At 33.7% G+C, this 17248-nt stretch overlaps 1 protein-coding gene across 1 annotated transcript in view; it reads left to right on the forward strand.

Annotated features, from left to right (window-relative positions):
• The first annotated feature begins 1517 nt into the window (after positions 1–1517).
• The window catches only part of LOC110112358 (MADS-box transcription factor 23), a 40618-nt gene continuing 24887 nt past the window's right edge, over positions 1518–17248 (forward strand). Inside the window, exons 1-2 of the mRNA XM_020844555.2 lie at positions 1518–1742; positions 13060–13138. Coding sequence (XP_020700214.1) covers positions 1561–1742; positions 13060–13138 — 261 coding nt within the window. The 5' untranslated portion in view covers positions 1518–1560. The remainder of the gene's footprint in view (positions 1743–13059; positions 13139–17248) is intronic.

Consider the following 17248-nt stretch of genomic DNA (forward strand, 5'->3'; position numbering starts at 1 on the left):
TAATGCAATACTATAAATATATATATTCTAAAACCATCATTAGAATAATATAGAGATGACTTTTGGTGATGTCCTCAATAGTAAATAAGCGTTAAATTGAGTTAATTAATCAAATTTAATTAAAAAAATTAAAATTAAAATCTAAAATTAATATATATATATATCCTATGTTGACTCAAAATCAATTTGAATTATTTGCGGTTGAAGGAAACCCTACCAAACATGTTTACCCAAGAGGGGGGTTTCCCCCCCCCCCCCCCCCCCACACACACACACACACACACACACACGATCAACAGCAGCATATATGTCATGGATGTTAAAAGCTCCCCAAGATCCTGATAAGTTCATTATCTTTGCCTCCTCTATCCCATCAACTTTCTTTGAACCAACCTGACTATAGCTAAGTCGGGTTATTGAGATATTTGGATGTACGTGTAGCTAGTTCTTTGATTCTCTTAAATCATTGAAATCTATCGCACAAAAAAAGAGCAAAATATGTATCTTGTCGCACAATCAGCGATTTAACTCATGTTTCCCCTTTAAGAAGGATTGTACCTTTCACATGAAACTAATTTTTATAAAAAGGGTTTCAAATATTCAAATGTGTTACTTAGCATGAGCATTTGAAGTCTTTAAGATCTTTTATGAGACTTGAAGGGCCAAATCCTTCTTTTGGGAGGGTTATTGTACCCTCTCATATGTTCTAGCCAATCATGTTTTAGAGACCTAGAGAAAGTGAGTGATTAGAGAAGAAAGTGAGCTAAAAATTTTGATGAAATTACAAATAGTAAAGGATGAACCTTCTCAAATACATATGTTTAATTATGTATATAACGATAATTTATTTAAAATAGTGAACAACATTTCAAATAAGTATCCAAAAACACAACTCAACCGAACCCATGTTATTCAAGGCAAACTTTAACTAAGTAGCTCGTGATCACTTAATCCGAATTAAACATTAAACACACTTCCGAAAAAATTTAACGGTCCTATTTCCTCAATTACAAAGCATATAAATCAAACTTCCTTCTTATTTATTTTTCTCAAATTAGAGGTTAAGATGAAATAAACTCCAAAAACTTAGGTATACTTATGATTTACAATGCCAAGTCAGTAATATATTAATTTCTAATTTCCCATTTACTCATTTAAGATAAAATCAAAAGCTATGCCTCACTTGAAATAAAGATCAATAATAGAAATTAGCTTCATATATATATATATATAATAATAATAATAATAACTGAAATGAAAATCTAAAACTGAAAAAATAAAGTTAGAATATGACTTTTATTGAGGGACAAAACCAATTGTCTCTTGGTGATCAATAATGGAAAAAATGAACTGGCTTCAATTTGTAAATTTCTTAATGTCCAAAAGGTACCAAACTTCCATATTTCTATTATATAAATATATTGCACTCCACATTAATTAATGAACAATTATCTCTTAAGAACCCCGTCGTATGGGGAAGGCAGTAGCCCTCCCTTTACCAAGCTGAAACCAGAAGAAGAAGAAGAAGAAGAGAGAAAGGGGGGTTAGAGGAGAGAGGAGATGGGGAGGGGGAAGATAGAGATAAGGAGGATTGAGAACATAACAAATAGGCAGGTGACCTTCTCCAAGAGAAGAAATGGCTTGCTTAAGAAGGCGAGAGAGCTCGCTGTCCTCTGTGATGCAGAGATTGGGCTGATCATCTTCTCGAGCACAGGAAGGCTTTATGATTTCACCAGCTCCAGGTTCTCTCTCTCTCTCTCTCTCTCTCTCTCTCTCTCTCTCTCTCTACTGTACAGATTCATGATCCATGCATATTTATATCTCCTCCTAATCTTAATTAATCGGCTCCCAGTCTTAGCTTAGCCGCTTAATTACTGCTATAAAACTTTGATTAAGGTTAGTTGTTAGTGTTAATAAAGTAACAATCAGATCTGAATAGGGATTAAGCTAATTAGAAGATGATTATCGGAGAGAATATTCTTTCTCTCACTAAGTTTCTTAGGTAATTAAAAGATGCAGAATAAAATATGCCATCTAATTACTCGTTCTTATCAAATTTGAGGTTTGATTTATGAATCTTCATTCTTCATTTGTTTCTTTAAATATTCTACAAGTTGTTAAAAATAAATTTTGTATATTATTTTTATTTATGCTGTATTTGATCTGCCATTTTTTCTTCATGATCATTTAATAAAAATTTTATCTATTTATTGTACTGATGCATCTTCTATTCATTATTATTATTATATATGCTCAAATTGTTTAAATATTTTTTAACAGATGTTTAATTTCTCCTAATTATTGAATAATTAGGAAGCGACCAACAGTTAAGAAACTTAAAAAAAAAGTTATTATCTACAAATTTATCACCTTGGGATCAAACTGTACAGAGGTCTAATAGTTGTAAATATCTGCTTACAAAAATGGGTGAGAAGAAAAAGAAGAAATACAATCAGAATAGTTCAGAAGTTAGATCCTCTGGAAGAAATCTTCGTCTAGTTCACAAGTGAGAATGGAAGCAAGATATAAGGCTTTAATTGTTTGGGACGACATTCTTACTGCTTTTTAAAGCATCGTTCTAGTACAAAAATTTTAATTTTTATACTAACAAATTGCTTTAAGAAGCAATAAAAAAGCCGTCCCGAACGAAACCTAAGAAGAGAACATATTATAAGATACCTCATAGAAACTTAACCAAGTCATTAGCTAGAAATGAGGCAAACTTGATGGGATATGGTGGTAGGTTTAAATAAAGCTTGGGTGATGCATGGTATGAATATCCTATGAAAGTCAAATCAATTTGTGAGGAATGGGTGGTTAAGATTTGATCATAGTTTGGGAAGGTTGAGAGGTCAGAGAAGAAGATTATGTTATACTGGTTGTCAATGAGAGAGGACAAAAATAAAAGTAGAGGTTGTAAAACTATGGAAGGAGAGAGTGAGGCTAAATTTGATGAAAATGGTTTGAATTAGAGGTTCAAGTTCATTTGGGATAGCTTTCTCGCTACTTTCTGAAGCAGTTTTTTAGTATAAAAGATTTTTAAATTAAAAATCTTTTATACTAAAAAACTATTTTAGAAAGCAGCAAGAAAATTGTCTGAAACAAAGCCCCACTATCAGATATAAAAAACTACGATGAGCCCCAAAAGACTTACCTGGGTTAGTTTCCAAGCCAAGTCAAGAATGCATGCAAGAGAGAAAATGATAATTGGCAAGCAAGAAAAATAATAATTGCATTATGTTTAGCTTACCAAGGAAATTATTTGTAACTTGCCAAAATGTGATCAACTTTGATGATGCTTTTGTTGATCTTGAAGCCCCACAATTTAAATTTGATTTCTCGAAATAACCAGCCCTAGAATAATATAACATGATATGATGAACAAATGAAGAGATAAATATTTGCAACTCATATGTTTATCTAATTTAGTTAATTTTGACTATATAATTTGATGTCTCATTTTAATCTTATAAAACTTTTTTTTTTTCATGTTGAAAATCTTATATATAGCCATAATGTAAAAATATTTTTAAAAATACAAGTGAGATTACTCTATTTTTCTCCAAACTTAGTTTGGTTTAGAGTCATAGAAATCTTTTAGTGAGGGTGTGGCAGTTATCCAATTAAGCTTTAGTTATTATCTAAGTTGCTTGGATTCTTCTTCCATAATCCATCAAAGCTAAAATTAAATAGCACTTAATCAATTGATATTTGAGCTTTGAATGATAATTTTGTGCAACTCTCTAATCATTGTTGTTAATAGTGGATCAGATCTTATCTTTTTTTTTTTCCATAAATCTTCCTTCCTTCCATGATAAAATAATATGGTATAAGAGAGGACAGGAAAAACAACTTTCAAAGAATAATATAAAACTTTAATAAAATCAAATTGATTGTAAAAATTAGATTATAATAATTTCAAATTGCATTTTTAATATTTTAAAAAGTAAAAAATGAGGAAGAAAACTATCCATCATTTAAAAAAAAAAAAAACTAAAAAGACACATCATCTTCTATTATAAATCCTCAAGGCCTTAGTGCTACTATTTATAACACAATAATTATTAATATTTGAAAGGATTTTCAAGTAGATCTGTTTGTAAGAGAAGCATCCTACAAAGCTTTCAAGTTTTCAGAAAAGAGTTATTTTAAGTTGTGGGATGCTGATGCAACACCAAAAGACTTACCTGGGTTAGTTTCCAAGCCAAGTCAAGAATGCATGCAAGAGAGAAAATGATAATTGGCAAGCAAGAAAAATAATAATTGCATTATGTTTAGCTTACCAAGGAAATTATTTGTAACTTGCCAAAATGTGATCAACTTTGATGATGCTTTTGTTGATCTTGAAACTCCACAGTTTAAATTTTATTTCTTGAAATAACCAGCCATACAATAATGTAACATGATAAGATGAACAAATGAAGAGATAAGTAGTGGGATGCTGATGCAACACAAGAATGCTAAAAAAATGTTGTAATGATGGCCTCCTCTATAAATATTTCATAAAAATATTATAAGTATAGCTTGATATGAATTTTTTTTTTAAAGAAGCTTATTTTCATAAGCTTATCATTATAATTTATTTGATACATCCATGAAAAAAAAAAGTTGGCCATTTTAAACTTTTCATGATTCCTTCACTGCCTTTTACATGAATTTCCATATAAGAAATGTGAATTATAAATGCATGAATTGCTTCATAACTTCCTTTAGTGTAACTCCCCAAATTAATTAATAAAGAAGAGAAAATTTCATTCTAGCATATGGAAGTAGAGAAAGTGGGCTTAGTACATAGCAAAGAGGAAGTGTAAAAACTATACCACTAGTTATAACATGATTTGCAGAAAAAAAATGAAAATATTTATGTAATTTTAACTTTTAATATAATTTATTGTCTCTTTGCATTTCGATAACTTTTTTAATTTATGATGTAAAACCTAAATGTAGCCATAAAATTTTAGGATTTAAGATACTACATTTTAAAAAGCAATTGAAATTACTCTTTAAAGAAAAAAAAAACTTAGATTGATAATTATTATTAGCAATGTGCATTAGACTTGATCTAAATATTTTTTCCCTAAATTTTCCTTCATTCCATGAAAAAGCATTAAGAGATGAAGTGAGAAAATAAACTTGCAAAGAATAATACAAACTTTAAATCAAATAAAAAAAAATTATCTTTAGTCCCAATAAATTCAAACTTGATTATTAGAAATTCAAATTGTATTTCCAGTATTCGATGAAGCAAAATATTTTTAACGAAGAAAATTATCCATTATTCGAAAAAACTTGTCCAAAATATTTCTTTCTTAAAATTTACTTCCATGATAAATAACACGCTTTAGGAGATTAAATTAGAAAATTAACTTTTAAAGAATAATACTAAATTTATTCAAATAAAAAAAAATTAATGAAAACAAACCACAATCAAATGAAACTTGATTATAATATAACTTGTATAAATTTCATGCATGATGATATGAATGACATATCATTAACCATTTCTCGACAATTTGATCACATTTGGAAATTGCTAGTGCGTGAATGTTATAGATGCATGGGCTCGAAGAAAAATTATTCTGTGCGGTCACCGAACGACATCCGGATACTAACCAAAACGTACAACATCATTTTTTGACTCGGTATGCATCAAGGTATAGAGACGAATGCATCAAGGTATGGATTAGAGGTATTGCTTATGCAAAATCACATGTTCATAGCTTACTTCAACTAGGTGATGACAGCTAGAGATACACTGAAGTCAGTTTATGAGAGGGAGTTGTTATTTAAATGAATGTAAATATTAAAACAAAAATAAATTGCAAGAAACAAAAGAGAAACCTTGATTTTTGTGTGGATTGTTCTCCAAAGCTTTAGGTTAATTCAGACCTAAGTACAACTCACACTTAGAATTCCTGTCTCGAGTAACCTACTCCCATATAACTCGTGGGTAGAGAAACCTTTACATTCTCTAAAGGGGAAGAGTGGCAAAATGAACCTACATATTGTATTTAAAAGTGCATGGAATGATAACATGAATCAAATTCAAATAACTACCACCAAGCAACTCATTCTTCATCTCATTCAAAACAAATAGATTTCATAAGATAAGGGGGAGACCCTCCTCGGTACAACCGCTTATCCAGCAGTTCAGTGAGATTTTTCAGCTATTACAAGGATTGCCACCATAGAGAGAGCAGGAGCGCGCTATCACCTTGAAAGAGGGGGTGTCAACAATCAGCGTCAGGCCATATCGATACTCTCATATCCAAAATGATGAGATTGAGAAGCTGATCCAGTAGATGTTGGAGGCAGGAATAGTTAGGCTGAGCATGAGTCATTTTGTAGCCCAGTCTGACTTGTCAAGAAGAATGATGGGAGTTGGATATTTTATGTGGATTATCTGACATTGAACAAGGAGACTATGCCAAACAAGTTTTTCATTCTGGTGATAGATGAGTTGTTGGAAGAGCTTTGTGGAGCGGCATTGTTCACAAAGATGGATCTGAAGTCTGGGTACCATCGGATCAGGATGAGTGAGGATGTTCCAAAGACAACATTCGGGACACACGAATGACACTATAAGTTCTTGGTGATGCCGTTTGGCTTCACCAACACCCATACTACATCCCAATCTCTCGTGAACAGGATATTCCGACCAAATCTCAGGAAATTTTTGCTGGTTTTCTTTGATGATATCTTGGTATATAACAAGTTGGGTGATGAGCATTTGGATCATTTAAGAGTGGTGTTAGAGATGTTGTAGAAATATCAGCTGATAACCAATCTGAAGAAGTGTTGTTTTGCACAGGCTAGTGTGGAATGCTTAAGCCATGTGGTTTCTCAGGAGAGGGCGACTACTAATCAAGCCAAAATTGAGGTAATGATGAAATGACCTCTACCTAGGGATTTGACGGAGCTGAGGGATATCTTAGAGCTGATTGTATACTATAAGAGATTTTTGAGGGGATACGACATCGTAGCCTGGCTACTAACAGAGCAGCTGAACAATGATAGCTTATTGTGAGGAGAGGCAGCTACTCAGGCCTTTAAGAAATTGAAGCAGGCCATGACCATAACACCAATCTTGGCCCCACCAGATTTCAATCAAACTTTTGATATAGAGACGAATGCATCAAGGTATGGATTAGAGGTATTGCTTATGCAAAATCACAGGTTCATAGCTTACTTCAACTAGGTGATGACAGCTAGAGATACACTGAAGTCAGTTTATGAGAGGGAGTTGTTGGCCATTGTGTTGGCAATTCAAAAGTGGCGGCCTTATTGGGTTGACACTTCATCGTTAGGATAGACTAGAGGAGCTTGAACCAGGGGCGAATCAAAGCCTTATTTTTTAGGGTGGGCAGACTTATTATATATAATTCTAAACAAAATCTTATATTTCATTATAATTTATGAATTGAAAAATAATTTAAAATTTGCATCATATACATTCATTATATATTTTATATTATTTGGAAATGAATCTATATAAAATTGATGATTTTTTTCTCTATCAACCGGCCTAAATCATCATGGTCAATGAAAAGTTAGACACTTTTGATGGATCACAAACAACTCGAGATGGGTCATATTAGGGCAAACAAAAATTTTTGAGAGGGGGGTGGGGGGAGCAAAATTCCAAAATTACCCATCTTCTACATAATTTTTTTTTTTAGGGTGGTGGGCATTTGCCCACCGTGAATAGAGTGGGGATCCACCAATGGCTTGAAGTACATGTTAGAGCAAAGGATGGCGACCGAGGAGTATTAGACGTGGCTATCAAAACTGTTGGGCTATGACTTTGAGATTTAGTATAGGCCAGGGAGAGGGCGGGCTATTAAAGAGCAGAGTATGCGGGATGAGGAGCTGAGAAGGATTAGAGGGGGATCTTCTTAAGGATGAGAGTAGCCACCATGTCTACTCCCTAGAGGGGGAGCGACTACTGTATCAGATGAGATTTGTACTTCTACAAACTTCGGTCCATATTCCACATATGTTGCAATAGTTCTATAAGAGCACCAAGAGGGGTCATTCAGGTGTGCATAAAACATATAGGAGATTAGCAGAGAGTTGCTTTAGAAGGGGATGCACAAGGATGTGGAGGCGATGGTAGCTAGGTGTGAGATATGTCAGATGAACAAATACATGATCATGGCTCTAGAGGGATTACTTCAACCCCTAACTCTTCCATATAGAATATGGGAGGATGTCACTATATATTTTATAGATGGGCTACCCCGATTTAAGAGGGTTAACGATGATTCTAGTGGTGGTTGATAGATTGAGCAAGTATGCTCATTCATTCCCCTTCGACATCCTAACATGACATTGACAGTGACAGTGGCAGCAACGTCCATAAGAAAGGTGGTCAGGTTACATGGAACACTAGAAAAGATAATATCCGACCGAGATAATGTGTTCCTCAAACATTTTTTGAGGGAGCTGTATAGGTTGCAGGGAACAGTGTTGAAGAGGAGCACCACTTACCACCCCCAGACAGACGAACAGACGGAGAATCAGAGATGGTAAATAGGAGCCTGATGTTCTGCTTCAGAGACATCGTTGTTAGGCCCAAGTGGTTAGCATTGGAGGAGTATTGGTACAACACTTTGTATCATTCGGCTTCCCATATGACACATTTTAAAGTGTTGTATGGAAGAGACCCACCTCACTTGATGCATTTTAGTCAGAGCAGTGCGTCGATGTATTCAGTGGAGTAGTATTTAGAGGAGTGTGGTAGGTGTTGCATGAATTGAAAAGACACTTTTGAGGGATTATAAAAAAAAACATATGGATGGGAACATGAAGGGCATCCAGTTTGAAATTGGGGATAGGGTGTTCTTAAAGCTTCGACCCTACAGATAAAGGACAGTAGCTAACATAATAAATGAGAAGCTAGCTCCAAGATACTTTGGCTTTTCTGATATATCAGAGAGGATTGGAGTAGTGGCTTATAGTTTAAGGTTATCCGTGATCGCTACCATACATCCAATGTTCCACGTGTCACAGTTGAGGAAAGTTAGTGGGGATCATGCAGCTAGTTTAGAGTTATGGGTGACATTGGCTAAGGATTTAGAGGTGGTGCTAGAACCATTGGAGCTAAAAGGGTACGATAGAGAAGAGGGATCAAAGAAGTGCTGATCAAATAAAAAAACCTACCTAACTATGACTTTAGTTGGAAGTTGTATGATAGGGTGAAGCATCAGTTTCTGTCTTTTCATCTTAAGGACAATGATCGATCCAAGAGAGATCGGTCTAGCCAATCCAGATGGACTAACTCTCTATTATAGGCAGAAGTGTTCCACCTCCAGAGCAGTCCACCACCTTTGGGGATGGGGTCCACGAATTAATGCAAAACTTAAAGGGGAGACTAGGAGGAAAATTCAATTTAAGAGGGTTGTTTTGGGTAATTTGCAGATTTTGTATGCTCTAAGGAGGATTGTAAACCTAGGGTGGGGTACCTTAATTTTGGTTGAAATTTCGAGAGTTATTAGATTTTGTTTGGGCTCTAGCCACCGGCTATATATTGGGAGAGTTAGATCCTCCTCTCAAATTTGGGATCCATTGTATCTTGTTCATTTCTTCCCTACTTCATCTATTACAAAGTTTTTATCTTCCTATTCCTCTTGTTCTATTTGTGATTGTGTGTTGGAGATTGCTGAAATTAATTTCAGTCCTGTTTTATCTTGAGTTTTACAAGCACTACCTAACAATCATATAGTCCTCCACATTAATATGATTATTAGCAAATTCATGCAATTTACCCAACTTTCACAGATTAAATTAACTTCTAAATAGGCATTCTAATAATTTGTCAACACATCTTAGACTATTTGCGGAACCTAAGTCTTTGACTTAAAGAATTCTGATGGAAATAAATATGACATGGCAAGAAATAGTATCTCCATAGAAGTTTCTTCTATAAAATAAGTTTCATCGTTTACTTGAGGCAAGTAGCCTTACTATGGCTAAATGTTGATGAACATAGCTAATGTTGGTAAATAAGTAGTCCCTTCTCCTGAGGAGATTCAACATGTTGATCAATTCTCAAAAATTGCTCTAGTTGCCAAACGATCTTCCATTTGATTAAAATTATCTAATAATTACAAAACCTTATTGTTAAACTTCTAAAGATCTTTTCATTTCAATAGGATGCTCCATGACATAATTTCTAATCCTCAATATCATCAATGCTCATCGCACTTTATATGATATTAAATTAAAAAGTATCCAAGAATAATGTGAGGACCTTACTGACAAGCATGACTCACCCCCAAATAAAGAAAAAAATAAGAGAATTTATAGAAGAAAAAAAATTAAGAATTTTATTGAATTTTAGCAAAAAAAAGAATATAACCAATATAACACAAATCCGTCAGAATCTGCTAAGCTTGCCCTTTATGTATTTATAAGATTTTGGTCGAGGTCTGATCCAACCTTAATTTTAAGTGGGGCAAACTTATAAGTAAAAATGTAAATTTTTTTTTTCCATAAATATCCTTACAACTAAAATTTGTTCCGCATGTACTGCCTCTCGACCCCTATTTGTTCATTGTTGTATGCTTCACATATATGTCAGGGATCCAAGTGGGGCGTGCACCGGGGGGGTGGGGGGGGGGAATTGCCGAAAAACCTCTGTAATAAAGACTTAAAAATGGATGGAGAGGAACAAATTACCTAAGGAATCATATAATCCAAATACTTGATAACATCTTTAGAATCTCAAAGTACAATCAAGAGTTCAATGGAATAAATTCTCTTAGCCAATCCTCTTGAACTAACAAGCATGTTACTTCAACAAGCTATTCTGGGGGACTTAGCTGAATTGTAAAATAGTATTGGTTTGTTGATGATTTCAATTGACATTCCATAGGCAAATATAGCCTTTTATTGGTAACTTGAGCAAAAATAAATTCAAATGACTTGGAGGCTTTGGAGTTTGGGGAGCTACAATACCACTTTAAGCAGCCTTTAACCTATATGGATATCAACTTTTTCATTATAATTCATAGTTATATCACTACTTGATAGACATGACCCAACTGACCATAAGTTTAATATCAATAACACAATTGACATTTTATTAATATTCTACATTAAAGATATCTATATATATAATTTGAATCTGCTAAGTAAGCTTAATACATTAGCATTCTTCTTGTTTTTTTTACAAATTAAACTAGCTTAATAAGTTAGCATTCTTCATTTTTTTCTCACAAATTAAATATAGGCTTTAGTTTGAAAGATTTGAGAGTAAACTAAGGTTTTGTTTGGGACAGTTTTTTTACTGCTTCATAAAACAACTTTCTAGTACAAAAATTTAAATTTTTGTAATAAAAAGATGCTTAAGAAAGAAGCAAAAAAATCATCCCAAACAAACCGTAAGAGCGTACATACCTATTCTGCTCAAAGCGCTTTCTTAAGGGCCATGATTTTCCCAGTCTTCGATATCGTAGAAATAATCATAGTTCCCTCAGAAAGCAAGTAAAAGTATACCACATCCCAATCCTTGTATCTTTGCCTGCTCCAAAAACAAAATACCAAACTAAGACTTAGTTTGAGACGGCTTTTTTACTGCTTTTTAAAACAGCTTTCTAGTTCAAAAATTAAATTTTTTTTACAAGAAATCCGCTTTAAGTAGTAGTTAAAAAACCGTCCCAAACAAAGCCTAAGGTACTTTGTAGTTTGAGTTTATCGTGGCTTGATTGGAATTTTGCATTGTATAGATGGCTTGAATGCTTTGGCCCATGTCCGAACCAGAGCAGGGCCTAAAAGATGGACAAGAACCTGGAAGATGAAATTTAGTTGCCATTAAAAACCAGCTCAAAACTCAATACCTTGAGAAAGTGAACATTAGTTTCCTTTACATAACTGATAACAAGTAGAAACTTGGGATCTCTTAAATAAAGAAAAGAATATCAAAATAGTTGATGGACTATTTACAGGGAGCTGTTTTAATTCTAGACTATTTTATGTATCCAATTTAAATATCTGAAATAGTCCTTTGACTCTTCAAATTTGATCTAAAATAGTTTTTTGACACTCCAAATCTGATCCAAAATAATCAACAAAGGAACCGTTTTGGACCATATTTGAGAAATCCAAAGATCATTTGAACTTTTTCTTCAAAATAGTCTGGGATTAAAATAATCCCATATAAATAATCTATGGATTATTTGACCTTCTTATCCCCCTAAAAATTACAGCCTCAACAGGGAAGTGAAGTGGAAAGACTTTTTTTTTTTTTGGACATTTAGGCCATTTAAGGCAAACTCTCACACACAACGCATACACAAAGACTCGAACCCAAGACCTCTTTATTGAAAGCCTAAGCTCTCAACCAACAGGCCAAGGTGAACTGTGTGTGGAAAGACTTTTTACTGTTTGATTTTTTCAATGAAACTTAGAAATCACTTCAGTTTATGAGGAAGTTAAAGACTGCAGAGCAATTTCGTTGAATTCACCCGGAAATGGATATTATTATCATCAAAATCATAGACTTCTACGCGGCAAAAACATTGAAATGGGAGGAAAGAGTTAGCACCTGACTGATAGACGACCAGAAAACCACCGAAATGTGCTTCTTCAGCTCCCTTTCTGAAGTAGGAGATGCAAGTTCCAGTTTTTGAAACCAAACAAATGGGCTATGATTATATAAAATGATGGGTGATTTTCCAGTTTGAAATGTATTAAGTATCAATAATAGCATATCATCTATCAACAGAAAAGAAACTGAAACCCAAATTTAGAACAAAAGCATTACTCAGTACTTCCAGCTTTTTTTTCAGAAAAATTGCATCAACATAATATAAAATAAAGGGACTAGAGGAAGAGGACGAGAGAGGACCAGGGTAGAGTGAAAACTTTCATAAAATATTAGAGAACACTAAAATATCCATTGTTTTTATTACACTCCATTCAGCGAATGTCGTTATTAAAATGTAGATTAGTAAAGTTAACCATAGTTTTAAATTGCAAATCATTGTCAATTAACCATGCATACGTGAAAAAAAAAAAATAGAACTGAGAGAAATACTTACTTGATCTCTATTACAGTATGAAATCAGTGATTGGCCGCTACAACAAAGCAAAGCAGGATCATCAGCAAGTGATGCATGCAAAGTCAGAGCATAAGGTATAAAACTATCCCATGGTTATCAATTTACGTGTCATTTATGTACTTAGTAATCTGTTACAGATGAAATCTTAACATAATTTTGAATAAGAAAAACTGATCATATGAAAGATTGTCGTAATTTTTAATAAAAAATAAACATGGGTAGTTCCATGGACATGATATAAGCCATCTAATTATAAAAAAGTTTAGGCTCCAAAAATTCGTGCCCGGCCTCTCTGCGGACCTCTTTCTTTTTCGGGTCATCGAGGAGAGTTATAACGCTCAAGTTCCAAGGTAAATTTTCAAAAGGAAGATTGGGTTTAAAATAAGACACTGCCCATAGATTTCTCCCTCATTTTACGAGGACTTCAGATCTGAGTTCAAGTTTCCTATATGCGCAAGCCCTTATAGTTAATTACCCCTCTCAATAACGAGAGAGCACTTTCAATTAAGACTTGACATCAAATAGATACGTAGGGATACGTGGTATCTGGTGTATAGTAGCAACATAGGTTTAGCTTTTTTAAAGATTTAATATTTAAAATTAAAAATTTCACCATCTTGCATTTAAAGCAGATGGTGGGGGTAGTGATGATGTACCCGATCAAGATCCCATGGTTCCGTCGTCCCAGGTCATTATGGTCATTGATCTCCTTAGTCAGAGGAGGTAGTCGATCCAATCTAATAGAAGGATCCTTGTTGGCAGCCACGAATTGTGTCATCCAAGGAAACCTTGTAGACTTGGGTTTAAATATTTGTCTAAGGGGACAAATTTGAATCCACCTTAGCTAACATAGGGCTTATGTCCTATCGATTATATTATATTGATTCATATCTCAAAGATTTGAAGTCATTAGGGAACATATAAACTATGACCATAACCATAATACAGTGGAATCATTGGACCAAGCCACTAGGTCAGAGGGATGCGATCATGATAGTTCCCACATGGAGCCGTTTGACAAAACCACATGTTATTTGTGGATTCATATGGCTAAACCACTGATTAGATAATCAATGTCATGTCCTTACCGATAATAGACAGATTGAGAATGAGTCCTAATGATATTATCGACCAGACTGGCTCTTTGTGAGCTAAAGTAATTTTTCAATTTGTCCACCATGGCAAATTGTTATGGAGGGTGGATTGAGATTTGGCTTTAAGTATTTTAGTGATTTATTTCAATTTTAGAAATTTTAGACTTTTAATGACTTTTAAGCCTAAATAAAGTGACAAGTGTGCAAGGGCCGCTGCACCGGCGCCTGGGTGCAGTGTTAAATAGGCAAGGGTTCTCACATCAAGGACGGATGTGGGCAAAGAAGCTAGTCCATGAAACTAAAATTAGGATAGGAACTTGGAATATAGGTTCCCTTACAGGAAAACTAATGGAAATAATAGATATTATGATTCATAGGAAGTTAAATATTTTGTGCATTCAGGAAACTAAGTGGGTTGGAGAGAAGGCTATGAAAATTGATAGTTTAGGATTTAAATTTTGGTATTCGGTTAGGAGTCGTATTAGAAATGGTATAACACCTATAGATAAGAGTTTAAAGGATAATATTATAAAAATTAATAGGATTGGTGATAGAATTATAACTTTAAAGATGATTGTTGATGATAATATTGTTAATATTATAAGTGCTTATGCTCCTCAAGTAGGTTTGGATATAAATTCTAAATTAAATTTTTGGAATGACTTAGAAGAATTAATACAAAAGATACCTCTTGAAGAAAGAGTTTTTATTGGAGGAGATTTAAATGGACATGTTGGTAGAGAGGTAGATGATTTTAAAAGCATTCATGATGGTGATCATGGATTTGGAACGACGAATGAAGGTGGCAAGATCATATTAGATTTTTGTTTAGCTTATGATTTTTCAATTGCTAATACCTTATTTAAGAAAAGAAATGAGCATCTCATCACTTATAAAAATGGATATAGTACAACCTAAATTGACTATTTTCTTATTAGAAAATTAAACCGTTTAGATTGCAAAGATTGTAAAGTTATTCCGAGTGAAAGTTTATGTACCCAACATCGATTATTAGTTTTGGACTTTAAGATAAAGGGGCATAAAATAAAAAATAAAGTAAAACGTTTTTCGAGGATTAGATGGGGGCATTTAAAGAATATTAACCAAAATATTTTTGTGAGTAAGATTTTAGATCTTAAGATTTTGTACGTGCATGAGGATGCTAATATTATGTGGGAAAAAGTGAATAGTGATATTAAGAATATTGCAAAAGATGTCATTGGAGTATTAAAGGGAAAAGCTCCTAAAAGTAAAAATAGTTGGTGGTGGAATCCTAATGTGCAAGAAAAAATTAAAAATAAGAAGCTTTGTTATAAAAATTGGTTTAATTTTAAAAATTAAGATAATTGGAAAATATATAAAGTGGCTCATAAGGATGCTAAGAAAGCAATATGCGATGCAAAGGCATTAGCTTTTAGTGATTTATATAATAGATTAGATACTAAAGAGGGAGAAAGATATATGTATAAGTTAGCCAAACAAAGAGATAGGAGTAGTAAGGATTTAGTTCAAGTGAAGTGTATTAAAGATGAAGATCAAAAAATACTTTTCTTAGAAGATGATATTCAACAAAGATGGATGAGATATTTTGCTAAACTTTTTAATGAAGATTGTGAAAATAAGATTGACTATAGTGACCTTAGCACCCTAAATGAAAATAAAGATTTCTATTTTTATCGGCGTATTAGTAAAACTGAAGTTAGAGAGGCTTTAAAGAAAATGAAGGGTGGAAAAGCTGTTGGACCTGATGATATCCCAATAGAGGTGTGGAAATGCTTAGGAGATGAAGGAATTTCATGGCTTACTAAACTTTTTAATACTATTTTGAAGACTAAAAAGATGCCAGATGAGTGGAGAATGAGTATGTTAATTCCTATTTTTAAGAATAAAGGTGATGTACAAGATTGTGCGAATTATAGAGGTATTAAGTTAATGTGTCATACTTTAAAACTATGGGAGCGAGTTATGGAGCATAGGTTGCGGCGTGATACTAATGTTTCTCAAAATCAATTTGGATTCATGCCGGGTAGGTCGACTATGGAAGCCATACATTTATTAAGAGGTTTGATGGAGAAATATAGAGAAAATAAGGAGGATCTACATATGATATTTATTGATTTAGAAAAAGCATATGATAAAGTTCCAAGAGAAGTGCTATGGAGAGTTCTTAAAAAGAAAGGAGTCAATAATGCTTATATTCAAATCATTAAAGATATGTATGCAGGAGCTATTACTTGTGTTCAAACACAAGGTGGATTGACCAAGTATTTCCCTATTTCGGTTGGGTTACATCAAGGATCAGCCTTAAGCCCATATCTTTTTACTTTAGTCATGGATGTTCTCACTAGACATTTGCAAGAGGATATACCTTGGTGTATGCTTTTTACTGATGATATTCTTCTTGTTGATAAGACTAGAGAGGGAGTTGAAGGTAAACTTGAATTATGGAGGTCAACCTTAGAGTCTAAAGGTTTTCGCTTGAGTAGATCTAAAACAGAATATATGGAGTGTAATTTTAGTAGTAATAGACCTACTGAAGGGATTGTGACTTTGGGCGATCAAGTCATTAATAAGAGTACACGTTTTAGATATCTTGGATCTATTGTTCAGAGTGATGGTGAAATAGATGGGGATATTATCAACAGAATTCAAGTTGGATGATTGAAGTGGAGGAATGCATCGGGCTTGTTATGTGATAGAAATGTACCCCTCAAACTTAAGGGAAAATTCTATAAGATGATAGTGAGGCCTGCAATGCTTTATGGTGCCGAATGTTGGCCATTAAAAGAGAAGCATAATACTAAGTTAAGTGTGGCAGAGATGAGAATGCTCAGGTGGATGAGTGGCTTTACCCTTAGAGATAAGATACGAAATGAACATATACATGAAAAGGTTGGAGTAGCTCCAGTAGAAGATAAAATTAGAGAGAGTCGCCTTAGATGGTTTGGCCACATAAAACGACGGCCTTTCGATGACCCGGTTAGGAGAGTAGAGGTATTAGATTTGACTTATATTAAGAAAGGTAGGGGTAGACCTAAAAAGACTTGGTTAGAAAATATTAGGAATAACCTTTCTTTATTAGATTTAAAC

This window comes from Dendrobium catenatum, unplaced genomic scaffold (genome assembly GCF_001605985.2).
Source record: "Dendrobium catenatum unplaced genomic scaffold, ASM160598v2 fragScaff_scaffold_621, whole genome shotgun sequence".
Taxonomy (NCBI): Eukaryota; Viridiplantae; Streptophyta; class Magnoliopsida; order Asparagales; family Orchidaceae; genus Dendrobium; species Dendrobium catenatum.